Genomic DNA, 27,996 nt, shown 5'->3' with positions numbered 1-27,996 from the left:
TTGCTCTGTACGTGCATCATGTTTTTAGACTACTCCAGGTCCATGGCATCAGGCAGATAGGTGTAATGATGGAGTGTATGCTTATAGTTGACATTGCTGGCAACATCCTGAGCTTTCTTGGCTACCACAACATTGAACACATCATGGGGTGTGTTGTATTTTGTTTTTGTCTTCTCATAGTCTTTTTTATACTCCCGGTCGGATTGTATCTTGACTACATTCATATAGTGAACCAGTTTAGGATCATCTTGGAGACTTTGGAAGCCAACCATTTTCCCTTTGGTGTTTTCATAATCTTTTTTGTATTGAACCTATTGGAAACAAAGTGGGTATATTTTAAAATGTAGTTATGAAGATTTTACTGATCAATAAGACTATGATTTAAAGCAATTGAGCTTCCCAGGAATTACTTCAACAACCAGTTAGATGTATTCATTTGTATATAGTTTGAAATGTAGCCTGGTAAAATTAAAATGTTACTTAGAGCCCATTTAATTGTCTGTAGCTGCCTCAGCCACCTGAGAGAGATTGGGGTGGGGAACGTTTCCATAATTCATGTCAGAGACAAGGTAGTAAGTTCCTTTCTACTTATACACTGGTAGAGACAAACGAAAAGATAAACATTCTGCAATCATTACCAGTTATATTGTGCTGCTCCAGGAGACCCCTCCCCAAATAGCTGACTATCTTAGTTGTAGTAGAATTTTAATGAGTATTTGGATATTCAAAGGAAGACCCAGAGCCAGTTGTGTGTAAACATGAATTGGATCTAAATTATAAAGTGAGAAGAACTGAACTTGCTTGGGGAGATCTGGGAAGAAGCATGGGAAACTGAGAAGCAGAGATGTGAAGGAAAGCTAATGTGTGTGTTGGGGTGGGGAGGAGCTGGAAGAGTGCACCCAGAGAGAAAGGGAATGGGTATCATCAGCGCTTTGATGATACCAGTATTTATTACTCAATTGTAACTTATTTACATCGGCGCAATGTCAACTTCATTTCAAACCATCGATGAGGTTGTGCTTGGGACTTGGGTTCGGGGGACTAAAAGATGGTTCTGGACTGCTGTGTTCCATCTCTGGACCATGCAGACCAGAAAAAAGTGAACCCAGGGCAGGAGAGTCCAGGTGAGCATGAGCAAAACCACTGTGTACAAAGTAGGAGCCAGAGGTAATGGAAAGACAAACCTCAGAATATCTGCATTGAGCAGGAGGAAGGGTATCCTACTTCCTAGAGGTTAGCTGGTAGGGGTTTGAGTCAATTTGATTTGAATCTCAAAGAGGAAAGTAACTAGTTCATAGTTACAAGTATGATAAGGAAAAGAAAAAAGACAAAATTTTTAACTTTCATGGAGCCTAATGACTGCTATGGACCTTGGAGCCAATTAATCCATCTCTGGAAGCAATTAATTAAAAAGAAATAAGGGAAAGAGGGAATCCATGTAAATTAAGAAAATTTTGAGACAAAAATCTTACCCCCAGGAGGCGATTAGGACTTAAATAGTGACTGATTTGTTTACTTCCATGAGGAGAATAATGTGAATTTGTACAAAAATGCAGAGGAGACCTTAAACTTAGAGTGTTGCACTAGAACAGGTTAGTAAAGGTTCTACAAATCCTTACTGCCAGGAAAATTCAGACCTTTTTAGGGAACTTTCTTTTCTAAATAGTTTTCAACAGGACTCACTTCGGGCTGGGGACAGCAGACACGGCGACTTCTGCATAACGAATCCACCCCACCCATACTTCCTAGTTACAACACACCAGTGACCCCACCACCGGCACTTACCTCACTTGCTGCCTGCCAGGCAGCTTTGGAGGCTCTGATGGGAATCGTGTCCGTTCTCAGGTCATAGCCCTTCTTGCTCAAATCTTTCAAGCCTGTTTTTGTACATATTCTGAAAGAAAAAAGTCCCTTGCATATAACTGAGGCCACATTTAGAAAGGCCTTCACACGCAATCAGCAGCTGAGCTCACGTGCATACCTCATTGATACTGTAGGCATTAACTTTAGCCTGGATGAACTGGGGCAGGTCGGCTGGCAGGTTGTACTTGTGAAGAAGTTCTTCTCCTCTGGCTTTGTATGCTACCTTGAGAGATGAAAAGAAATGCATGAACAAAACAAAGGGGATCCCTGGGTGGCGCAGCGGTTTAGTGCCTGCCTTTGGCCCAGGGCGCGATCCTGGAGACCCGGGATCGAATCCCACGTCGGGCTCCCGGTGCATGGAGCCTGCTTCTCCCTCTGCCTGTGTCTCTGCCTCTCTCTCTCTCTCTCTCTGATGTGACTATCATAAATAAATAAAAATTAAAAAAAAGAAATGCATGAACAAAACAAAGGAGGGAAAAGGGTTTAACGACACAGGAAAATAATTTCAGAACAGATCACATTACACAGAGGTGCTTTTCTTGAAAGACGTTCTCTGGGTCACCTTCACATTCACCTGTGCAGATCTGTGGGCCTTCAAGGTCTCACATGCAATGCACAGAGTCCCATCCTAGTGCCCGTTCAGCCTTGGCAAAGGTCCCTTGGTATGTGCTAGGAACCTCTGAGCTTCTTGCGGTAGGGGCACCTCACAGAAGTTAGCCCCGGGAGAGGGCCTGATGAAAATGTTAACCTGCAGATACTTCCCTGAGCACCGAAAAGGCTAACTGGGTGGGATACACACACTATCTATCTTACACTTGGTGGGTGACTGATGGGACTTTGGGGTGGTTTTTACTCTACATGATTTTTGTCTTAGCTCTGACTTACAACGTAGCTCCTCCAGAAGGTGTGCCGCATACATTCATTTTCTTGGTCTTTCCTAAAAATAGGCTTATAGTGTGTCTTGTCATCAAGAGAAGCCCCTGACCTTCAGTGTTAAATGGCTGGAAGGACGGTCAGCGTAGCATCCATAACACCCTGAAGACGTGACGTAGGTGTGCCTTATTAGTGAAAAGCTGGGAGAGTTACAGAATTGCTCATGGAACTGAGTCTCTTTGGTTTGCAGAATAACCACAGGTGATCAGCACGTTTAGAACCAAATGTATTTGTTTCCGTTATTAAACTACAGATAGAATTAGCACTCATATCACTTCTTTGGGCCTGGTTGATTTTGGACTGTACTATAATCGGAGCATCCTCAATCGAAGTAAAATTGAGAGCGTCTGGATGTTGGCTGCATTTTTTCTGTTTGGTGAATTGAAACAAGATAAACAGCAATAATACTTTCACTTAAGGCTAATACATAAAAATCCTTGAGATTTATTTTGGAGGGACAAGGGTTTTTTTTTCCTGATTTAAAAATTTTTAGATACTAGCTTCTTGGTTGGCTTGGGGGAAAAGATGAATACAGTACAAGAGATGATGTTCCAAAAATTGGCTCAATTTTGGATGGTCTGGGGCATTACAGACCAAGATAACTTTCAGGAACCAGGCTACCTCTTGCTTATGAAATGAAAAGAGGGTACTCTTAGCTAAACAGAACCCAGAAACACCACAAAGTTTTCTAAAGTATCAGAAAAGCATGCAAGGAAATTTGGAGTGTCTTTTGTGTGACACTAACAGGCTCTCAGATTCCTGTCAGTTGAACAGAGGTAACGCAGCTCTTTGGTTGAGGGAGGAGGAACTGGGGAATTAGGCAATGGCTAGGGGTTCCTATAAGAAAGGGAGAACTTCTGCTCTGCAGCCTCCATGTGACTAGTCCACAGCTTGTCACTAAAGTACTGAGGAGCTAGCTACAGGAGAGAAGAGAGTGGAAGGTGTTCCGACGGGACCTTCTAGCTACATTCCTAGATTTTCCTCCCTCTAGTCTCCCACTCTTCTTCCCTTGTGCATCTTCTACATCCCACTTCTGTGTATGAAGTGGCATCACTCAGCTTTAGACATCTAAAAACCACCAACTCAGAGGAACTTTTGTGAAAAATCGGAGGATATAAAATGTTGTTTCCTAAAAGCAAGCAAAAGCCCAGAACAACAGAAACAAGAACCTTCACTCAGTACCTCCGTCCCTCCTTTATGTAGGCTAACCTCCCTGATGTGTTCACCTGACAGCCATGGGAATGTGCCTCTGTCGGAGGGGAAGGGTCAGATCACCTGGCCATTTAGAGTGAAAGATCATCGCTGCTTTTTTCTTAGACTGAATAACAACTTATCTGGTACTTCAAAATGATCAAGAATAAGACACACGGTATAATAGTTAAAGGAAAATTTCTGTAGTATTCATTCTATGCATTATTCATAATTGCCAAAACTGGCAATTATGAATCCACATGTGTACCACTGGACAGCCAAAAATATAGCTATGCAAAGGAATACTACTCAATAATAATAAGGAATGAATTGTAGATATGTGCAGATATATAGATGAGCCTCTAAAGCATGGTGCTAAATGAAGGAAGTCTCCTACAAAAGAGATTTCTAGGAAAGTACAACTATAGGGACAAAAAGCAAGATCTCTGGTTGCCAGGCATTGCAGATGGGAGGGGGAGTTTTCAAGGAAACTTTCGCATACTAGCAGCATTTTAAAATTCAATTATAGTGATGACCATAAAAACTACATGAACTTATTAAAAATAGATGAATTTTGTGGCATGCAAATTATACTTTGATACAGTTGTCAAAAATATTTTTATCATGAATGGTTAATATAAAGGATTTTGATGATGTAAAACTTATCTGTCTGGATAATTCATGCATGTGGTAAGGGCTCTTTTCTCAGTAACAACCATGAGAGAATGAAGAGGGAAAAGAAGGTGATTCCACGGTTCTGGGGGCCTTAACACGGCACAATCCCAACCCCCTCTGTGGCACATGAGATGTCTTTACCTCATTTAGGGTGTCTGAAGCTCTCTTTGCCTTTCCCATTTCTAAGGATCCAAAAGGCACCCAGCCACAACCTTTCATCCAGCTGTTGTAGTCAGCCTTGTATTCAACCTAAAACACCAAGAGGAAGGTTACAGGTTTTTTGTTCAGCATCATCCTTATTCATGAAATCATTAACATTTTACCCAAAACAGTGTTAAGATTTCTGACCAGCTTCCTTACTTCATATATCCTAAGGTTTCTTTTTGTTTTTGTTTTTTAAGATTTTACTTATCTGAGAGAATGATGAGAGCACGCACATCAGTGGGGCAAAGGAAGAGAGAAAGAAACGCAAGCAGATCCCACATGGAGCACAGAGCCCAACATCTTAATCTCACACTCAGAGATCATGACCTGAGCCAAAATCAAGAGTCGGATCCTTAATTGACTGAGCCACCCAGATGCCCCACATTGAGATTATGTTAAGTATTTCCTTGGTGGGAGATTTTAACAGCCCTTAGGTTATCAGTGTTCTTCTAGCTGGCATGTAGTCCATCTCCTCCTTATTTCCAACTGAAAGGAAGTATGTGGAACTCTAATTCCAATATGGACAAATACTATATTTAAAGCTCTACTTCAAAGAATAAAAAAAAATTATATGTAGATAATCAAAGGTGAGGTGTTTGCTCCCTGGAACTCTAAGTATTATGTTTCTTTGGTCAAATTAGGACTGGTGGCCACATTGAAGGTAGGTAATTTTGCTCACCTTCTGAGAAGACTTGATAATGGTTATTCGTACTATAGGTTTGCACATGTTGCCCTTCATGTGTAATGGTTAACTTTGAGTGTCCCCATATCAGTTAACAATGCACTTTAAAATAGTTATGCTAGGGGCACCAGGGTGGCTCAGCTGGTTAAGCGTCTGCCTTTGGTTCAGGTTGTGATCCCCAGGTCCTGGGATTGAGCCCCATGTCGGGCTTCGCCCCACGTCGGGCTTCCTGCTCAGCAGGGAGTCTGCTTCTCTACCTCCCTCTGCCCCTCCTTGCTGCTCACTGTCTGCTTAAATAAATAGATAAATAAAGTATTTAAAAAATAAAATAGTTACAATCAATTTGCTTGTACAAGGCTCTTACTATTTGGAATTTTTCCTATTTTGGGGACACACTTGATGCCATTAAAGTAATAGGCCAGTCTTGGGGTGCTTGGGTGGCTCAGTTGCTTACACGTTCAACTCTTGATTTTGGTTCTGGTCATGATCTCACTGTTGTGGAATCAAGCCCCATGTCAGGCTCTGTGCTGGGTGTGCAGCCTGCTTGGGACTCTCTCTCACTCTCCCTTCTCCCCTCTTCCTCAGCCCTCCTCACACACACCCTATTCCCTCTCTCTAAAAGAATAAAATAAAACAGTAAAATAAAATAATAGACTACTCTTATTGTCTGGCTATATGTGGTATGTAAAACTTATATTTCTAGATACAAATTTCAAACCATTGTTCTTTAGTGTGGGCCTTTTAATTGGAATAAAAAATCAAGAAACTATTTGGTTCCTGCCTTTGAAAGGCTTACCATCTACTTGGGAGAAAGAAACATAGCAAAATTAAAAAAATAAATAACCACGCATGATACAGGATTGTTAGTGATGGAAATTTAAAATCGTTCAGGGGCTGTAGAAAAGAGTAGATTGGGTCCTCAAAAAGTTAAAAATAGAATTACCATGTGATCTAGCAAACCCATTTCTGAGTGTATACCCAGAAGAATGGAGAGCAGGCTCTCAAAGGAAATATTTGTCACCTACGTTTGTAGAAGCATTATTCAGAATAGCCAAAAAGATGGAAGAAACACAAACGTTCACTGATGGATAAAGGGACAAACAAAATGTGGTATACACATACAATGCGGTATTATTCAACCTCAAGAAGGAAGGAAATTATGATACATGCTACAACAAGAATGAACTTTGAGGACATTTCATTAAGTGAAATAGGCCAGTAACAAGAAGACAAATACTGAATGACTCTACATATACATGGTCTACAGAGCAGCCCAGGTCAAGTACAAGGGTGGTTGCAGGAGCTAGGGAGAGGGGAAAAACAGGAAGATAACTGCTAGAGTTTCAGTTTTAGAAGATGAAAAGGTTTTGAAGATGAGTGCACAACAATGTGAATATAATTAGCTGCTACTCAACGGCACACTTGGTTGGTAGCTTTCCCGGAGGGATATAGTGATGAGTTCATGCTAGATCTAGGTCTAACTCTGAGGGGCATGCTCTCATCAAGCCACAAGGGTCATTTCCCCATTACATACTAGCTACATACAGAAGACAATGCCAACACCTCTGAGAATGGCCAAAAACACCATTCCACTTAAAGATTATTTCCTTTTCCACCTTAGAAAAACGGAAATGAGAAAATGTGATTACTCACATCACTCTGCAGTGCATAAGCCTCCTTGGCAAGATCCACGTTGATGCTATCGGGTGGGTAGCTGCAATTGTGTAAGATGTGCTTATAGTCCATAGCACTGGCAATTTCCTGAGATTTCTTAGCTCGAGTAACTTGGAGCATATCAAGAGGTGTCCTGTAGATAGTCTTTGACTTCTCATAGTCTTTACGATATTCACGCTGTGAATAGGAATTTTCCATTTATTACCATAAATCCTCAATGGAATTTCCGGACAAGCACAGAAATCTCTCATAAACAACAGACACGAGTTAGAGAAACACATTCAAACGTGCGAGTAGTTTTTTTTTTTTCCTAAAATTTGTTCATCTGTTACACATTATTGAACCCTTTCCCTCCAAAAACCTCAGACGTGGACATATGTTATCAAATCTACTTTTAGATCAAAGAGCAACTGTCAGACAACAGGAGGGGGCCACAGTTTCTACTTCAGGAAGGCATTTTATTTTAACACAGGGTTTTTTCAAGACCATTAAGAAGCATTATTTTTACCAAAGTAATCTAATCTTTTAATTGTGTTCCAATAAAGAAGTACTTTTTTAATTGATGAAGACTATAGAACAATCATTTCATGCTTCTAATTTCATAAAACGACCACTTCATGAATAAAGCTGTCCACTTGACTACTTGGCTTTTCTAACAGCATGTTTAAGTGGTCACTGAGTTTTTCAACCTGACTATTCTACTTTTGACAGTAGATAAGCTCCACTGAGAATCCCAAAGGTTCTTTTTTTACCAAGTTTAATTTTGGTAACAATTTAAAAGCAGCTTCAGATTGCAGCAGTAATAAGACCTCAAAGGAGAAAAGTTTGTGACACTGAACCATTCAAGTAACCTTGGCACTTATTACAGTGTTCTCATAAACCAAATGTCTTGACTGGGCCTCAGAAGGCACTTTCACTGGCTGGTTTTCCGGAATGTTAGACAGGGTGCTAATTAGGTCAAGGGGTCAAGGTCCCAGCTTCATCATGCCCACTCAACCAATTACCTTAACAGAGAGAAAAATTCTACCCCAGTGCCTGTAGGAAAATTCTAAACCCTTATATCTCCCCATAATCACATAAGCATTAAAGACGGTGACCCAAGCTAGCAAGTAGACATGTGCCTTATGAATCTTCTGTAGAAATTCCTGTTGCAAACAATCTGATCATTTGGCTCCCTTAGGGAATGTGATCTTCCTCCTAAATACTTTGTGGGCAATCACCCTCACTGAATAAACATCACTTAATTGTAAAATCTAGCCTTTGGTTTACGAAAATAAAATATGGAAACTTTCTGATCGTATGTAAGAACATTGAAAAAATAGTTTGTCTTTATTAGAAATAAGCTGATGGGGTGCCTATTGGTGCAGTTGGTTGAGAGTCTGACTATAGGTTCAGCTCAGGTCATGATTTTGGGGTTGTGGGACTGAGCCCCACGTTGGGCTCCACGCTGAATGTGGAGTCCACTTGAGTTTTTCTCTCCTTCTCCTTCTGCCCCTCCCGCTCATGCTCTCTCCTTCCTTCTCTAAAATAAATAAGTCAATCTTTAATGAATAAACAAACAAACTGATAAAGTAATGTTGCCACAGCATTGGTGTATGGAAGTGTTTTTGACTAAACCATTTGATTCTTTTGTTCATGTTTATACCAGTTCATACATATCTGTACAATGTTGTCAAAGGTCCAAATGGCTTTAAAAGATTCTCTTTATTTTTTAAAATTATTTATTCATGAGAGACAGAGAGAGAGAGAGAGAGAGAGAGAGAAAGGGAGAGAGACAGGCAGGGACACAGGAGGAGGGAGAAGCAGGCCCCATGCCGGGAGCCCGACGCGGGACTCGATCCCGGGACTCCAGGATCACGCCCTGGGCCAAAGACAGGCGCCAAACCACCAAGCCACCCAGGCATCCCCTAAAAGATTCTCTTTAAAAGCCATGCATGTTCTATACCTGTAGGTTAGCTCTTAGCCTGGATGTATATGAAAATGATTCATCATTGACTAGCTCTTTTGGTTACCAGTATTAATCAATTAACAAGTATTTACCGAAGATACTACGTGCTTCGTGTTCTAATGGGTACTGTGATAGGATAAAGACATGTTCTGTCAACAGACAGATATGAAACCTTCTGAACTGAGAAAGGATAAGGAGCTACTAAAAAACATAATATGATGTATGTGATCACTATATACAGATATAAATCAGCGTGAAGTTATTAGAGAAAACTACTGACTACGGGATGCTTTAAACTGCCATAGGACTACACAGCACATGCAAAATGAATTAATGAAGATATAGATCATTATATGAATACATGGTTGAAATGAAAGTAAAGGATACAAACATCCTTCTATTTAATTTTGAAAAAATAATATTTGCAAGCTATGCTGAACACTCTTACCACTCTTTAAGGAATTCTCTAATCATTTTTTAAACACAGCATATACTGTGATTTGCAATAGATCTTTCCCCTCTCTAGTAAGAACTTTACCCAAAAGATGAGACTTGGCCCATAGACAAGCTGTAGGGAATTTATATTCTCTGAAATTCAGACAAAAGAAAAAGTTCAATTTTCTAGACGAGTGATCAAGTCTTTAATCAGAGGCTCAAAGGAGCCTATAATCAATGGAGTATTTTTCTTGAACCTATACCAGTACTAATTACTAAAGTCAATAAAAAACAATGATAATTAACAATAAGATTTTTATCTCTGACTCATGGTTTTCTTCCACTATAAAGACAGTTTCAAAATCATCATTTAAAGTTTATTTTTCAATCAGAAGAAAATATGAAACCATCTAGTGATGTTTTCAGGAAGTTTTGAGAATTAAAATCACTTCTTTACCGATTGCAATATTGAGAATTAAAATCAATATTCTATTACATATTGAAACAAATGGTTTTCAAACTGAAATAGAATCAAGTAATCAGAAATACCTCTCCCCAAAGGTACAAGAATCTGGGAAACCATTCTACTTCTAATGTTCATTCCCAGCAGTCTGTTGTGAACATGATAGAGCCCATGGATATGGAATCCTTTTACGTGCTACCAACCCCTTGGGCATATTAAGAGGGACGTCACCTTGAAAGCAAGATAGAGGGAGCCTGGGTGGCTCGGCGGTTGAGTGCCTGCCTTCAGCCCAGGGTGTGATCCTGGAGATCCGGGATCGAGTCCCACATCGGGCTCCCTGGATGGAGCCTGCTTCTCCCTCTGCCTGTGTCTCTGCCTCTCTCTCTGTGTCTCTCATGAATAAATAAATAAAAAAATCTCTTTAAAAAAAAAAAAAAAGAAAGCAAGATAGATCTACAAAGACATCACTCTGGTTTTTTGGCTCTCTTCAAAGAATGCAGCATCTTGGGATCATCATTAATGCTCAGGGCTCCAATCATCTTTCCTTTGCTTTTATCATAGTCTTTCTTGTACATCACCTATGAAAACATCACACATGCCAGATCCCACCCATCAGGCAGCGTCACTGGGGTCCCCTGCCCGGGTGCCCAGGCCATACTCTCATCCCTGGCGATCCTGCTGTTGGCTTTGGCTGCCAGCAGGGGGATGGCGTCCACTTTCATGTCAAACTGCTTTGCTTTGCTCTTCTCCCAGTCATGTTTATAGATATTCTGAACAGGAGGTTTCAGCAGAAAAATGGTTAGAACAACATCTAACTCAGAATCATTCAGTAACAATAAGAAACAGACTGAAAATTTCTACATGTAGACTCTTTTCACCTTCAAACACTATACTTCCCAAATGATAGTATAATTATTCATAAGCCTGTCATCTTGCTTCTCCCCTCCCACCACATAAGGATAATACGCTTTCTTAATATCCTATGAACTCTCTAAAGTTTCGGCTATGCCGATGTATAAAGGACGATGTAGAAAGACAACCACTTAGAGAAAGTGAAATGGGACATTCACAGGAGCTTGCCAATGCTACAGAGATTAGCTGAGGGTAATTAAGAGGATGTTTCTGATGGTAACAGAAAATGTGGAAAATTAATTAGAAGAGCAAAGTAAGAGCCTTCTGAGCAGTTCAGCCTTAAAAGCTCCACTTATACTCTGGAAACAATTGCCACCATTGTTTAATTGCATAACTCCTAATCTGGTCTTTTTAAATACCCATAACATTTCCCCTTCACGTGGGCACATAATGGTAGATTTCTGTAGCTTTGATACTTACATCACTTAAGTTATAGGCATTGACTCTGTGCTGGATAAACTGTGGAGCATCTGCTGGTACGCTGCACTTGAACTTCTCACTTTCACGTTTTGCTTTGTAATTCAGCTGGAAAACAGAAGATATCCAAACAGTTCAGGGTCAGGATTTCCTTGAGGGCATGTGGGAGAGTGTATATAAATGACTGAATTACTTCTATACTTCTACCCTTTTCTGAAACACGCCTCAAAGTGATGGTATATCCATCCAGTCAAAGTCTGTTACAAGGCCTAGACTCTGACTCCCTCTTTCAGGATTGTGGTGTAATCCAGTTTGGGTTGTCATTTTTATAAACGCTATCACAATGTATGTGTGGGAAACTCATTGATGGATCTAAACTTTTAGGCTGTGACTTCAGGACACGGACACTGAAAGTCTATTAAATTCTATGATCAGAGAAATAACAAAAATAGAAATAATCCTAAATAACTAAAATCCTAGTACAGTCAAAAAGATACATATATTCTGATTATTAAAAATGTAAAGTACAGCACTGTATTTAAAAAATTTAAAGCTGACATAGGTGGAAGGAAGGGGATAGAGACAGAATGAGGCTGTTGAATTCTGGAGCTAAAGGCAAATGCACGATTGAACGTCAGCAATAACCACCTCGAGAACAGTGCCCGTGGCCGGTCCAGGCCAATGAGAAGATCATGCTGTGAGAAGACACTGCCTACAACACTCTGTCCCTCGTCAGCTTACCGAGTTCAGCTGGGCCAGTGATGTTGGTAACTGGCCAGCGTTTAGCTGTTCCTTCTTGTGGCATAAAATATTAATATGCTAGAAATGCCGCATGATGAACTGACAGGACTCCTGGGGTATAGCGATGTCATTCACTTCATTACCAACTGCAAATGAGCTGTGATACTAAAACACATTTTATCGTAGGACAGGATGTATTTTCCTTCCTGAGAAGGTTGTGCCGCTCTTAGCTGCTGGCACCGTGCAGCCCAAAGTGTGGTCTAGCAGCAGCAGCATGGGCATCGCTGAGGAGCTTGAGAGAGAGTCAGCATCTCTCTCCAGACCAACTGAATCAGAATCTGTACTCTAACCAGGTTGCTGGGTGACCCACACGAGTGTGACCGAGAAGCACTGCTGCTCTTCCCCGATCTTCACCCGGCTGGACCGTTCTGCTTTAGATCACCCTTGACCACCCTCTCTCTCTCTCTCTCTCACCATTCTGTTTGAATTCTGGATCGGTATCCTGTATTCATTTTCTTATTACTACCTGATGTCTTTCTTGTTTCTGCACTCTTCGTATCTTTTTGTATTGCCTTTGTCAGCAAACTCACAATGGGAAATGCTTGCCTTGTTACCTACACAAATACATGCTTTTGTTGTTTTCAAATTCATGAAATTTAGTATGCATTATTTTGGGTGTGTGTCAGATCCCAATGGGCAAATTCCCCACTAAAAATTGGTGACTTATTGAAGAAATATTATTTTTAGTATCGTCTAATACCACTTTTCCCAAGGCTGCAATTCAGTCAAGCAGCTTCATTTGCATCTTATTAAATCTTGAAAAATGACAGTGTTGGGTAGATAGATGAGCCCGTGAAAATGCTTATGTTTCAAATAAACACAGCATTCCAGGTCATCCACACTTGCACAAATCAAGGCACTTACATCGCTAAGCTGTTTCGTGTTGAGTTGGGCTTGCAACAGTACAGGAGTGTCGGTGACGGCCGTGAATTTGGTCTTATCTGGATGAACTTTCCACGTATGCTAGAAAAGATGTTCTTTAATAAAATATCATAATAACGGATCTTTATATTCTTGTTTATATACATACTACATATAAAGAGTTTCCAGTTAAAAATAGAATTTATTTTCTGAAAACTTGGTTGATATGTTGTCACTTCTCTCTCTCAATCTCCATCCCCTGATGTTGCCTCTAAATTGGTCTCCCCGCCACAATTCAGCAACCAGATTAATCTTCCTCCGGCTGACACCTTACAACAGCCCTCCATATGACTTGACCTAAACTGTGCTGTGGCTGATGAGCCCTACCCTACAGAATCTGCCCACCCCCATCCCCTACCATTTCACTTCTTCCCACTGTCTCCGTCTCCAGAACGCTTCTGCTACTTCATCTTTGCAATTCCTTAAGTGCCCAGCTCTTCTCTCCTTAGACCGTTCTTCCAGTTAGTTGCTCTCACCTTGATCTTGGCATGACTGCACATTCCTGCCTTAGAACTCTCTCAGAGCACCCAGCCTATGGAGCCCATCCAGTCTCACTCCCACTTCATCCTATTTCAATCCTATAGCATCATTCTTCATAGGTTGTATTATCATTGTCTAGTACCTTCCTTCTTTATACGTTTTTTGTTATCTATTTATCCCTCTCAAATGCATGCTCCCCCAGAGGCAGCCCACCTTGTTCCCTTTTCTTTCTCAGCATCAAGGACAGTGCCTGACATAAGCTAGCTCCTCGTGTAAATTTGTGAAATGAATGAACACCCCTCTCTCACAAATCTATCTTACCTTTCCCTCCACTAAGCCACGTGTACATAAACTACTGAAAGTAAAGCTTTATTAAGACCACAAACTATTCTGTAACAGATCGGTTTCTTCACAATAATTTTTGTGCTCCCCAGTTCCACCCCAAATTTAAAATTTAACATCTGCTAACCACTAGGCATTAGCATGTAAACTCCTGCTGAGTTCACCACTAGATGGCACAGGAATCCCAAACCCCATTTGGAGAACTCTGGGCAGCTGACTTCTGTCTTTACACTGGTCTAGCTTCGTGATTGCTTCATATTCTTGTGTGATTTTCTGAGGGAAAAAGCATTTCCCTTATCTTCTTCATACCTGGCTTTGTAATTTTTCTATAATGAGAAAGAACTAAAATAGATCATGACTGTTATTACCCCCAAAGAATGTCATCGAGAGACAGGAACAATGGTCTTCAACTTAATGTCACTGTTGGGAGTGGAGACTTTCATGCAGTGTATTTGATATGGGTCCTTGAAGCTGCCCACGTAATGGCCCAAGACGTTCTGTACATAGGAATGTTTGTATTTAGTCTGAAAGAGAAGCATATTGACAAATATGCCAATTAGGTACGTTATTTGTCACATCGTAGAAAAGCCCTCAAACCCCAGGAGCAACCATGGCCTTTCCAACCTCGCTGAAGTTCTTCAGCAGAGTGTCAAGTTGGTATTTAGGGGTCTCACAGTAGTTCCTGCTCTTTGCTTTTGTCTTCTCATAGCTTTCCCCTCTATAATCTCTCTGTCAAAGGAAGAAGAAAATTAAACAGAGAAGAAAAATCTATGTCATGGTGTAGAAGCCATTCCCATCATTGCTATACTTAACCACAAAGAAAAATTTTGTACTTTTTCAGAATTTATTTTCCATACGGCGAAAAAGGCAGTATTCCTATGGTAGAGGCTCACATCTTAGATAATCTAGTCTGCTAACAACCATATATGCGCTTGTGTTATTTATTCTAACATTGCTGAGCCAGGATATTCCATGACATAACAATGCTGCTTGAGCAACTTTTTTGTCTTAATGTAATTCTATCCACTTGAATGCATTTGAAGGAAAATGAATTTTTTAAATAGTACAAAATTAGGTAAAAGGTATAACGTAGACCTTAAATACTTAGGCACAGTCCCAGAAAAGTCTTCAGCTCATTACTTGATGGAAACACATTTTATTTACAATAACTTTGGAAGCTGGATTTTCTCCTTGAGTTCTAATATTTTTCTTTATAGTAATATGCAAAAATAGTTTTTTTTCCATTTTATTATAGGTATCATGTATTCTTACACATTCTCCTTAATTTTACCGTGCAGAAATCCAAAAATATACGCAGGACAGACAAGCATACTTATAAATGATACAGGATAGGGAATATTTATTTAATGCCATGAGTTAGGGAAGCAATTTTTATAAGGAATTTTTAATATTTTAGTCTTTGAAATGAGATCAGTGTTTTATACAATTCTTAAAATACTTTGTTCTTGAGGTTATGCTTCATCATCTAGTTTTCCTACTTTATTGTCTTTAGCCTGATTTTCTCAGTTTTTGCCTTTTATTTTTCTATATATATTTTTGCAAAGTACCTGAAGTCAGATCATTACATGGAATGAATATGTGTTTATGACATACTGAGATATTAAATCTATTTCTAGGAAATGATAAAGAAAAGGCTATTGCTAGTATATTTTCCCCCTAATAAAACAGAGGGCATTAAAGAAATTAAGGAAACATTTACAATATACACTGATGTCTCGAAGTACAGAGTTGTTATAAGAATAAGGAACTTAATCATTTTTTACTCCTGGGCTTTTGTGTGTGACTTGTCATCCTGAATTGGAGATTTCATATAGGCTAAACATCTCATCCAAAGTTATAGTAAACAGTAAATGTAGTCATATCTGAAAGTAAGCATGATTTTACAAAGACACTCACGTCACTCTGGTTCTTGGGATCATCATTAATGCTCAGGGCTCCAATCATCTTTCCTTTGCTTTTATCATAGTCTTTCTTGTACATCACCTGTGATAACATCACACGTGCCAGATCCCACCCATCAGGCAGCTTTACTGGCAGCCCCTTCCCAGGGTGCCCAGGCCATACTCCCATCCCTGGCGATCCTGCTGTTGGCTTTGGCTGCCAGCAGGGGGATGGCGTCCACTTTCATGTCTAACTTCTTTGCTTTGCTCTTCTACCAGTCTTGCTTATAGACATCCTAACCGGAAAATTTTAACAAAGGAATTGGCAAAGGTGATATGCATATTATCATACTGTTAAGACTAATGAGTATCTCAATACTCTGTCTTAATATGAAACAAATGAACCATTTTCACTATAGAAAATCATGCATAAAAAAAGAAAATCATGTATATTTTAGTTATTTTTCTTCAAACTGAAGCTTCTAATTTTCCAAGATCAAGGTGCTCTCCTCCTCATTAGAATCTTTCATTAAATTAACCTAATCCTAGTTACCATACTAATACCTAACTCCTGTTACTGAACCTTTCACAGAGTGGCACCAAATATTCTACAGTTAATTTACTTTTTATGATCTAAAGATATCACTTTCATTTGATCTCAAGGTCCTTTGAAAGGTTATTTCCTGAATCATTACAATACTCATTGATGCTAGATAATCTAAGGACTTATTTATAGAATTGTTGAAGAAATGAGATCTCTCCTTCAAAGGGGTATTTGCACTTTCTATAAAATTAAGTTTTGAAAATGAAAGGTAGCAATGGATACCTACCTGGCCTTATGCCTTTTATGCAAGCTCTCTTACATGTAGAAATAAGCACCGTTTATGTGAAATAAGGGATATTATACGTCTGAGTAGTAAATAAAATGAAACTGTATCTGAAGAAACAGGTCCTGGGTGAAAATTAATCATTGTATGACATAAATGAATATATGGCTAAAATATCTCACATTATGATTTGCAGTCAAACCTACATGAGTGGTGGCATTTTGGAGGTTGGTTAAAACATATCGAGATTGTCTAATTGTATGAAGCTACCTACAACATTGCTACACACATTTATAAGGTGAATTGAAAGATACATGGGTAGAGGCATAAGGGCATGGTGCAGATGCTAAATGTTCTTCCCATCTTTATTTAAGATTTTATCTATTATTGAGAGAGAGAGAGAGAGAGAGAAGGAGAGAGGGAGAGGGGCAGAGACACAGGCAGAGGGAGAAGCAGGCTTCATGCAGGAGCCTGATGTGGGACTCGATCCCAGGACTCAGGATCATGCCCTGGGCCAAAGGCAGGCGCTACACTGCTGAGCCACCCAGGGATCCCTGTTCTTCCCATTTTTAACACTGAAGTGTTTATGCAGTGAAACAACCCAGAAATAAAAGCACAGGTTGTCAGGATATCCCATACCATAGTATATAGGAGCTTCCATCACTCAGGTTATAAGCATTGACTTTGTGCTGGAGGAGGGCAGGAGTATCTGGAGGTATGTGGCACTTGAACTTTTCACTTTCATGCTTTCCTTTGTAGTTCAGCAGAGATAGAGAGTGAAAGAGACAAAGACAGATGGAGAGACAGACAAAAAAGGAGACCATTAGCTCGAAAGAAGAATTGTCCCAAAATACAAAATCTCGGGTGGTACATTTCATAGAATAAAACGTAAAATACATTATGTTAATTAACAACTGACAATGCTGTTGAGATCAATACAGAAGTCCAGAGCGAGGGTAGTCCACCCTGCACAACTGACAACCTGCATGAAAGCACGTCTGTCACCGTGGTAGGACTATCCTGGAAGGAGGTGGCTCTTTCATATATGCTCCCTCTCCAGGCACATCACAACCGGCCCCCAGAATCAGCAGATTCTTGAGATTCACAGCCCTTTCTCTCTTTCCATTGTCAACGCTCACTTTCCGGAGAAACACGTTCTAACAAACCTGGTTACGTCCCCTCACATACATTATGCTTTGTTAATACTCTTTATCTGAAGACTTTATTTCTGGCCATCAATTGACTGAGGTTACTTTTATTGCTTTGCTTACTTCAGCACAAGTTTGGAAGTTCATACTTAAAAGTCATGTGATAAAAGTATCTCCAAAGCTCCATTTTCCGAAACTTATTGGAGACAGAGACATACCGTGTATTAAACATCAACTCCGGGCCAGGGTATTTACTATGCTCAGATCTCCTTTTGTTTACTCTTCAAAACAACTGCAAATTACAAAAGGGTAAGTAACACGAGGCATAACGAGGTTAAACAATTTGCCTAGGGTGCCGGGTTATAAACGACAGAGCTGGAATTTCACCCAGATTTGCCTGGCTAAAGACCTCATGTTCCTTCCAGCATGGTAAGCTATATTAGGCCCCCTTAGAGAACCATTCTGCTATCCTTGCTATACATCCCAGAAGATGCAAGGCGACTAAATAAGGAGATCTTTTAGGTGATTACAAATATAGACAAGTTAAATTTGATACACTCACTTAGCCTTTTTTTTTTTTTTGGTAAATGTGACAAGTCACTGGATTTTATATACAGAGTTATGATAGGTTATCCCTCAAAATTGGATTTCCTGCCTATTTAAAGGAACTTACATCACTCAGTTGCTTGGAATTGACTTGGGCTTGCACCAGCACAGGAGAGTCGGTGACTTGAGTGAAGTTTGTTTTATCTGGATGGACTTTGTAGGTGTGCTGTGGAGGAAAAAAGGAATAGTCTTAGCAATCAAATCCTATAGTCCAAGCAAGGAGAACCCATTCCCCAAAAGAAAAGAAACTTGTAGTTAATAAAACACAAGGCTCTTTTCTAATTAGACTGCAGTGTTTTAGAGATGCTTTCGCAGCTGTACAAGAAACTTTCTCATTCTTCAGATTTCTGATAACTCCTCTTTGGGGAAATGAACTAGAATTAGCTCTTGAAAAGTATGGATGACAGCTAGGGAAAACAGTTCATCACCTACAAGATAGATTTTGTTTCTTATAATTTCCTTGCTTGCATATATTTGAAAAGTGTTAAAATTTTAAATTTCTCTTGAACCGCTAGATGCTCTGGAGGCCAGGATGTTTGAAGGTCATACTACAGACTCACATCTTTACATGGATCCAGCTTCTCGATTGTTTCATTTTTTTGAGTTATACTCTGGGGGAAGAAGCCTTTGCCTCGGTCTTCTTCGAATTCTGCTTTGTAGTTGTTCTACGAGGAAGAAAAATCAGACACAAGGATGCAACCATTTTATCCATGCCCTAAAGATGTGTTAAGTGGAAAGCTAAACAACTGTCTTAGAACTTACATCGCTGTTTTGAGCTGCAACTTTCATGCAGTGTGTATGATATGGATCCTCAAAGCTGCCCACATAGTGTCCCAAAATATTCTTTAAGTAGGAATCTTTGTATTTGGTCTGAAAGACAAAACATATTTCATGTATTTATTGGGGGAGAATAATGGATCTTTTCTTAACAGAAGAAGTAACCACAGAATTGCTTACATCACTAGTGAAGTTGTGCAGAACTGTATCAAGTTGGAATTTGGGGGTTTCACAGTAATTTATGCTCTTTGCCTCGGTCTTTTCATAGTTTTCCTTGTATGGTTCCTGTCGAAGAAAAAAATCAAAGTAGATTCTTGTCACTCCCACACTGATTATAGTGCTTGTATTTCTCAACAACAATAAATAAGAAGGAGAAGATAAAAAGATATATCCTGTCAACGGTCTTAAAAACTGACAATCAATATTGGGGTGTAGTGAATGAAAAGTTTCTTCTATTAGCAATTACTGTAAAGTTTAGGTTTTTAACATTCACCAAAAAAAAAGTCAAGAAACCAGTACTCTACCTCAGACCAAGCCCTTAGTTGTGGAGATTTGTGTGTACTTCAGGACTGCTACATCCGCTCTCCCTCAACTCAGACTCGTCTTTCACTGATGGTGCAACAGACAGGAATCTTCTGAGCAACAGTGAATTCTTTTTGAAACAAACCTTCACAAAAATGTTTAGTATAAGTTGAGAAATACACTCTCTCTTCCTCCTTCCACCAAGGAAAAAACCTCCTTACACAAACAGATAGTATATCCTGTATATAGGTATATACAGGAACTCAGATGATAAAGCTACTCACTCTTCCTCTCAGCTATGACCCAAATTTAGCTCTAATACTGACAATAAACAACCACTGGATTTTAAATGCACAACTGATAAAGTGAGAGTCTTGTCCCTTTCTCATGTTAGGTTTTGAGGTTGTACATGGTGCTTTTTGGTTTTTAAAAATTTATATTGTTCTCTTTATCAACAAAGTAGGTTTGAACCTGAGCTTTGCTATGTTTGATAAAGATGACCTTTATTTAGGAAACAGAAAACATGCTTTGCATTGATTTCCCAACAGGGCTATTTGGACAGATCCACTCACGCTCTCTCACCTGCCACTCCAACTCCACTCGCCTCATTCCTCAATCACAGGTACACATTTCTATGGTGCTGACTTAATTTGAGGGACAAAGAAAAGATAACTAACCCACAGGGGGAACACCATGTATAATCCTCAAATATTGGGAAAGCTTAATACTGTGGGAATAACTTAATTGATCACATGTTCCCTCTTATTTATATAGTCAAAGTGGTCTTGGGCTGTTAGTCTCTTAATGCATCTCTCACTTATCCGATCTGTTTTATTTTAAATCTTATGGATTGGTCAGACTCTTAATTCTACAAGTAGAAACTCCTGTGAAGACTTAGGGAGCCACCTTTTATTTTTTGTTGTTGTTGTTTGTTTGTCTTTTGGGGGAGCCATCTTTTAAGTCGTGCTTTCTGCAAATGATGGTTTCTAGGGCCAAGATTTGCACAGAGAATGACAGAGGTGAGGGGAAGAACCTGTGGAACCCAGGACATTTGTCTTTGCCCTGCTTGAAGAACACAAGGGCAGGGTGCACACACAACTTCACCTCTCACTCTCTGCCCCTTGCAAAGCCTCTTTCTGTGTCAGGATCCCAAAGAAGCACAAGCACTAGAACCTATAAGCAAATGAGGTTTTCTCTGCCCCTTGAGCTAAATCCACAGGCACCCCCCCTCCCAAACTAACACACATCATACTCAGGGGGCATTCCTGTCTTCCTGTGGTTATATAGTTCCAGGGAAACTGCTACACTAGAATCCTAAATTATTTGCAAAATTATGTATGCATTTAGTCATTATAGAAAGAGAGATAGTTCATCTCTCTAGCAGCTAAAGTTAAAAAAAACACTTTCTGACAAGAATGTACTTATTACATCACTCAGGGCATTTCCTGCCGCCTTCAGCTGCTTGAGCAGTGGGTTCTCTGAGGCAGGAAGTACATTATAATCAGGCTTTCCTTTATTCTTTTCAGAGTCTTCTTTGTATTTTACCTGTAGGAGTGAAATGATAAAGTAACTGGGTTACTTTTGTTCTTGTCTCTATTATGGATATTATGACATAGTTCTACAAATCAATTTTCTCTCTAGAAAAGTGGCAGCTTGACATTTTATAAACAAAATACTCATAGTAACTCATAACAGCAGCAAAGAAACTGCATAAATCTCCAGGATAACTTTTCTTCCCATTCATTTATTCACTCAAAAACATCCATAGGGTATTCATTACATGCTGGCCTTGGGACAAATACATGAAAGAATAACACCTGGTCCTTGCCCTCAAAGAGAAAAAGACATACACAAATAATGGCAGTGTATCATGTCTCAGACACTTGCTACTCCACAACTCTCATTTAACTTAGCCACCAGTGACCTAACTGCCAACACATTTTTTCAAGAAAGCAAGCCAGAAGCATCATCAAAATCTATCCTCTGATGCCTCATTGACTGTGTGTGAGCATGTGTGCAGTTCACGTGCGTGCAGAAGTGACTGTACGTTGGTAATTTCAATTCAGAAACATTTTAAATAGCGGATCGCTCCTTTCTCCCTTCACTCACTTCTCACTCTCTCCTCACTCTACTCCTACCTCATCTCGCTGATGTGTTCACATGGAGATACTCCAGAGTTCAGTCCTTAGAGTTTTCTGTCTATGCTTGCTCCCTTGATGGCCTCCAGTCTTCGGACATTAAATACTCTCCATATACTGATGACTCCCAAATTTATACAACCCTCCCATATATCTCCCCTGAAACTTCAGACTTGTACAATCAACTGCCCACTTAACATTTCCACTTCGATGTCTAAAACGCATTTCAAATCCTACATGTTGGAAGCTTAGCTCACGTTTTCCCTCCAAAAATAATTATGCCCTCCTTCCACACTCTTCTCTCTTAATAAAGAGAAATCCCATCCTCCAGTTGCTTAGACCCATTCTTCTCATATCCCACATCCAACCCAATAGCAAACCAGGTCAGCTCTATTCTCAAAGTCCATTTCATCCATCAGCCCTGCTCCCCTCCTGATCTAAAACATCACTATTTTGCACCTGGATACTAAATGGCTTCCTGGTCGTGTGATATCCTTGCTTTCACACCCTCAGCAGGGCCAAGGCTAGGGTTTCAACCACGTCTGATTGGCTTTGAAGTTTATTTCTAGTGCTTTAGAACGTCCAGGATTCTTCTTACCAAAGTCTACTCTACAGAGTATAGGAGCATATCCATGGATTTGTGTATCTTGTCTGTGTCTAGATGTTCAGCAATTGCTGAAGGAAAATAAGAAAAATCATGGTAATAGATTGTGTGGGAGTTTCCATATTCAGAGAAGGTTGACAGCTGTCCTTTCTTGAGGGGTCCTTCTGTCTGAGAGCACAACCTTTCTAATTGCAGGTATCAAAAGGTCCTTTAACAAATACTGAAGATGATACCTGACTATTGTTAAAGGTCAGACATAGGAAAATTTTTCAAAAATTTGGTAGCCTTATGATAACCCCAAATTGCACTTTTTGTTGAGCCCCAAGAACCCTCTTTTTTTTCATTACATACAAAAGCAAAATTTCTAAGAAACTCACCCACAATAAGACCATCATGACAAATAAGAGCATTTCTTCATACCTTGCTAGCTGCCACTCCAGCTTGTTTATTCACTTTGTACTCTGGTGTTTCGGTCTACGTGAAGTAGATCTGGTCTTTCATATTCTCAAAGTCTTCCTGGTATTTCCTCTGTAAGACATTACACACACTGGAGAATTGCCATGAGCACAGACTATGAAAGGGTTCACATGGGAGGACAGGGGCCGCTTCAAGAGCTCACGCACAGCCGTGCTCCTCTTGGCTTACACATGGGTCCGGTTACAATGAGAGATGGTAGTGCCATCATCAAAACAATTAGCAACTCAACAGAGATTTGGAGCACTTACAAGAGGCTGAAAACCAGCCTCTAAAGAGCTCTCAAAGACCAGGGGCAGAGAACTTCAGAGGAAAAAAAAAGAGCACTTTTACAGTGAAGATACTCTGGGAAGAAACGAATCAGTTTCATAAAATGTACTGGTTGGGTTCTCCAGGCAAATAGTACTTTAACAAGGGCCCCTTTAACCTGTACTCACTTTGAAAACATATTGTTGATATGAAAATTGAGGCAAGCATAATGGAATTTAATCAAAACAGTATTTCTCAAAAAAAGAAAGATGGAGAGATTTCTTTGTCAGCAGGAACTCTACACAGGTCTTGTCCCCATGAAGAGGAACCTGGACTCCAATGTACTTGTAAACCTGCAGGTGCAGCTGAGGGCCAGAAGTCATAAAGGAAAGGGTCACTTTTTCAACCTAAGAATATCTGGCTCTCCCTTCGTACTGCTATTCCCACTAGCAGCCCCCTGTGCCATGTCCACAGTCACCCCTTCTTTTTCGACAGCTTCAACCGCTCGCTCTTCATTAGCTCCTTTCCTTTAACTTACTAAAGGCCTCTCTGTTGTTAAAGTATCATGTCCATTAAGCATGCAGCAGCCCCTTCACCCTTGCCCTCTTTTTCCTTCACTACTGACTACTCAGGGCTTTCCTTCCGTCAACCTTGAACCCTGCCTCCAAAAAAGCAGGACGATTTGTCAATCCCCAGATACATGAAGCCCTCTTACGCCTGTGGACCTTGTACCTGCTGTTCCCTTTCTTCAGCATGCCCCAGCTCCAGACTCTCCCCATCTGCCTACAGGCTGCTGCTCATTCTCCATGGCCCTGGGTCAGCACAAGATCCCCTCCTGAGCCCTCCCTGACCTGAAGACCTTCTCCTGGGGTCTCACTCAATGTGACCGTTAGCTCCTTGGAAGGAACTGTCGGATGATGCCATGACTGGTTGTTTACCTATCTGCCCCTCCTTGGACTGTCAGATCTGGATGACAGCAAACGTAACCTCTCATTTGGGAGCGCTCGTGGCTTGGGCAGACCCTGACCAGAGCAAAGGTTCAATGATGGATTTCTGAATCTATGTTTTATATACTGACGCCATGGAGGGAAATCTCATTAGGAGACTTACTGTGCCAACTCTGCTACTACTCACTTGTGAGACTTACACAAATTACTTCTCCTTCCAGGTGGCAGTATTCTTATTTACAACATACAGAGGCTGGATAGTTCCTGGGGCACCTGGGGGGCTCAGTGGTTGAGCATGTGTCTGGCTCAGGGTGTGACCCTGGGGACCCGGGATCGAGTCCTGCATCAGGCCTCCTGTGGGGAGCCTGCTTCTCCCTCTGTCTGGGTCTCTGCCTCTCTGTTTCTCATGAATAAATAAAAACCTTTTAAAAAAAGAAGCTGGATAGTTCCAAGGTCCCAGTCATCTTCATGCTTTAACCAAGTCTAACTATGTCCCATCCTAACAACGTCTACCTACTGCCTAAAACAAAAGCTTTTACGAATATCCAAGGGTCAATGGAGATACAAAAGACCAGTTTTAAGATGCAGTTATATTAGTTCCTCTACTCAGTCTTTAAGGAGCGAAGGCTTTATTTTAGGCATAGGGCGATTGGTATTTTCCATGGCTGGCCGAGTCCTCAGAGTGAGCAAAGTCCTATCAGAACGAATGCTTACTAAGTAGGGCATCCTGTCAGGAAGCTCCAGAGAAACCGGATCTAGAAGTCCTCATTTCTCAGGAACTTTGTTCAGAATTCTGTCTTGTTAGAATTCTGTACTCTGGATCCACTTAAAGTCTCTCTTGGTATTTGCCAAATATTTGTTTCGGCTCAGATAACAAGAGAAACCTAGTAAGTGGGTTTCAGAGAAACTGGAAGAAGGCACAGGTGAGGGGGACAGAAAGCCTCCAAACCCAAGCCCTCAGTTGAGATCTCCGTGCCTAGGCAGCGGAATGTTCTGTGAACAACAGCCCGCGGGGGGGGGGGGGCGGGGGGAGCCTCTGTGCCCAAGAACTGTAGGAGCTCATGGTGTGGACAACAGTATTAATAGGCAGGCTGGGAACCTGATGCTTGGTGCAGTTAGTCTGCAATAAAGTTACAACCCGTATCTTAAGTGCCACGTTTTTCTGAGGAAGGATGGGAAGATTTTACTTCACTATGCAGTCTCCATTATGTATTCTGTTGAGGTATCTCAAGACATGTGGTCAACTGTACCTGTTTGAAGTCCCTAGCACCAAAGTGGCATGGAGGTTTCCCTTCATCTGTCCATCTTATGGGTAAAGGGAGACGGGAAATTAAGTATCTTCTTGGACACTCTTCCTGAGCTCACGTGACACGGCATTTCCTGGTTCTCCTTCAACTTCTCTGACCATTTGTTCTCTCATTACTCTGCCGGCTGCTTTCCAGATGTCCTAAGTAGGGGTATCCTCCAAAACTCTGCCCTTGGCCATACACTACTCCACCCCCCTTCATATATTTTCATGTCCTCAGCTATCACTTTTATTCCGATGACTCTCCAATATTAATCTTTTGTCCTGTTCTTATGCCTGTGCAATAGGACAAAGTTTCTAATGGAAGATCCAGATCAAGGCATCTTATGGATGAGGCATCTCAACTCCATTCCTCCGTTCACTAGTACAGTTGTACCCCTATACACCCAGACTACCAGTCTCTGTTGTAAGCTCCTTGATGGCTCCTTTCACTCTCTCATCTCCAATATCCAATGTCCTTAACACTTTTAAAATACCTATTGCCCTCAGATTCCTTTCTTCCTCTCCGTTGTCCTCCCTTTCATTCCATGATATTATTAAAATAGTCTTCTTCAATGTATCACAATTATTCCTAGTCCCAATCCACTATATTGTCCATCAAAGTTTTTCCATATCCTACTTTTACCATACTGTTTGCCCCCCAAAAAATCACAGGGTATCTCTTAAGGACTACCATATCATGTCAAAGCTATTTGGTCTGATTTTCAAGGTCCTGCCACCACTTCCTTAAAAGCACCCTCCTAATGAGGTGTCCACAGCATTCAGTTTCTTTCTCCTCACCAGACTCATTCCACCTCTGTCCCTCGTTTCAAGTGTACTCTCTACTTGGAATGCCTTTTCTGGTCATAATTGCCCTTTCCCTTGGGATTACCACTTCCACGAGGCCTTCTCTAATTACTTGCATGTGTCTTTTCAGCAAATATTAGACTGTAGAATTTGCTCCCTAAGATTTTTGAAAACTGTTTTCTTATTGTTTCATGTATAACAATTTCATCTTACCAGCCTGATTATAAAATCTCAAGGGAAAGGATGAAAACTTCTTTTCTATCCTGCCAGCTGTCCATGCATAGACTTTCAACAAGTAACTACTGATCACTTGATAAAGGTCACACAGTAATACATATTCATAGATACAGAAGGTTACACAATATTATATATTCATAAGATACAGAACCAGAAAATGAACTTAGAAGCAAGAAGTCCCTACACATTAAAATTGGTACCGTGTACTAGAGAGCCTTAAGTTTTTGTTATGGCTTCTCTAGTTCCTATGTTACTCTATGGAAAGACTGGAGCATAATCTATGCTATATTTTAACGAATTATATGAAAACAGATAAAAATATATCCCCTAAATTTGCAAATGACATCGAGTGAGAGGCAATAAAAGATCAAGACCTCAAAAGTCGGAGACACCATCAAATGAGTCTGCATAATTCCAGTACAAGGCAAGATAGGATCCTAAGACCCACTGGAAATAAATCCCAGTAATTTTCAAGACGCCAACTGACTTGTTAAGTCCATAGTGAATGTAAGAAGTTCTAGGGGTCTGATTGACAACTGAATCAAAAACAACTTGTTGTTTTATACAAGAGTGCTCTCCTGAAGACTAGAACAGTAGCCTTTGGATTTTCAATATAGCCTCTAGCAAATCCAGAGGTCAAGAAATAAAGCTCCTCAAAACAAGGGGAAGTGCTAGAATCAAGTGGAGTTCTCTGCTGCGGATATAGCTTTCAACCTAAGGAGTCTCTTAGGCCTTTTAAGTCCCTCTAAAACTGTTTTCAAGATAAAAGACACTAAAATTCTGGTCAGTGGAGACAGCTGATTTTTCTTTTTACTAACTTTGAAATATCCTCCATGTCTTTGAAATATCCTCTGTGTATACCTTACGGCAAGAGCTTTTGTGGGGTAACTACACAAGCCATGTTTGGACAAGTGTGTCAGTTCATGTAGACAAAGGGGGACACATCACAATTCACACTTTAAAATTAGGAAGCAAATCAAACTCCTTCAATAACATTTTTCACTTAATATATTTCGGGAAATGGCTACGATCCCAACAGGTTTTTTTTTTTTAAGTGCCACTCTACTGTCACTGAAGAACTTCAACTCCAGCCAAGGGAACAGAGGGCACAGGCTACAGTGGAAAGAACACCGGTCTTGGGATCACAAGATCAGGTTTCTAATCTGGGTTTTGCCCACTAATGACCTAGGTCTTAGACTCAGGTTCTTCAACTAATAAAAAACAAGATTGGGTTTAATTATATCTAATATAAATTATACATCTAAGTACACATCATAAATTACAACGATTCTAGATGTATTCATCTGCTATTATGACATTTAGTCTTTTTGAAAGAGGAATTGCAAAGAACATTTGGCCAGAAGACCTAACTGGAAGCGTCCCGATTCCACACTCCCAAACAATGTTGACTGCACTTGACTTACATCACTGAGGGCTTTCTGGGCCTGGGCCACCCGTCTCAGCTCTGGGCTATCGTTGTACGCGTAAAACAAGCTTTTGTCAGCTTCCCAGTCCTCAGTGTACAGTTTCTAA

General features: G+C 40.4%; 2 protein-coding genes across 2 annotated transcripts; both read right to left on the bottom strand.

The window, feature by feature from the left end:
• Positions 1-5: 5 nt before the first annotated feature.
• Positions 6-15,957, bottom strand: LOC144299455 (nebulin-like). The gene is made up of 12 exons (XM_077874969.1): positions 15,859-15,957; positions 14,539-14,670; positions 14,334-14,465; positions 13,063-13,161; positions 11,401-11,505; positions 10,727-10,838; positions 9,709-9,758; positions 7,202-7,399; positions 4,804-4,911; positions 1,982-2,082; positions 1,786-1,894; positions 6-311 (listed from the first exon to the last, which is right to left on the bottom strand). The coding sequence occupies exons 1-12, from the start codon at positions 15,955-15,957 to the stop codon at positions 30-32; spliced, it is 1,527 nt and encodes a 508-aa protein (XP_077731095.1). The 3' UTR covers positions 6-29.
• Positions 11,299-27,994, bottom strand: LOC144299378 (nebulin-related-anchoring protein-like). Its single transcript, XM_077874935.1, has 13 exons — positions 27,888-27,994; positions 22,885-22,992; positions 21,144-21,267; positions 19,725-19,867; positions 19,381-19,485; positions 19,186-19,293; positions 18,984-19,088; positions 18,491-18,589; positions 17,309-17,420; positions 14,566-14,670; positions 14,310-14,465; positions 13,063-13,161; positions 11,299-11,505 (listed from the first exon to the last, which is right to left on the bottom strand). The coding sequence occupies exons 6-9, from the start codon at positions 19,210-19,212 to the stop codon at positions 17,334-17,336; spliced, it is 318 nt and encodes a 105-aa protein (XP_077731061.1). The 5' UTR covers positions 19,213-19,293; positions 19,381-19,485; positions 19,725-19,867; positions 21,144-21,267; positions 22,885-22,992; positions 27,888-27,994; the 3' UTR covers positions 11,299-11,505; positions 13,063-13,161; positions 14,310-14,465; positions 14,566-14,670; positions 17,309-17,333.
• Between the last annotated feature and the right edge of the window lie 2 nt (positions 27,995-27,996).

This window comes from Canis aureus, chromosome 27 (genome assembly GCF_053574225.1).
Source record: "Canis aureus isolate CA01 chromosome 27, VMU_Caureus_v.1.0, whole genome shotgun sequence".
Lineage (NCBI taxonomy): Eukaryota > Metazoa > Chordata > Mammalia > Carnivora > Canidae > Canis > Canis aureus.
Note: the sequence above shows the minus strand (reverse complement) of the source record. Positions and strands in the feature narration are given on the sequence as shown.

Bases quoted from the DNA above. Each gene is read 5' to 3' on its own strand.
- LOC144299378 (XM_077874935.1), bottom strand. From the start codon at position 19,212: ATGAAAGTTGCAGCTCAAAACAGCGAT. The intron at 19,089-19,185 runs GTAAGTTCTAAG...TCTTCCTCGTAG, and splicing joins TTGCAGCTCAAAACAGCGAT to AACAACTACAAAGCAGAATT. The intron at 17,421-18,490 runs GTAAGTTCCTTT...TGAACTACAAAG, and splicing joins ATTCCAAGCAACTGAGTGAT to GAAAGCATGAAAGTGAAAAG.
- LOC144299455 (XM_077874969.1), bottom strand. From the start codon at position 15,957: ATGTTATCACAGGTGATGTACAAGAAAGACTATGATAAAAGCAAAGGA. The intron at 14,671-15,858 runs GTGAGTGTCTTT...TTCCTTTGACAG, and splicing joins ATCCCAAGAACCAGAGTGAC to AGAGATTATAGAGGGGAAAG. The intron at 10,839-11,400 runs GTAAGTATCAAA...CCTCCTGTTCAG, and splicing joins ATGCCTATAACTTAAGTGAT to AATATCTATAAACATGACTG.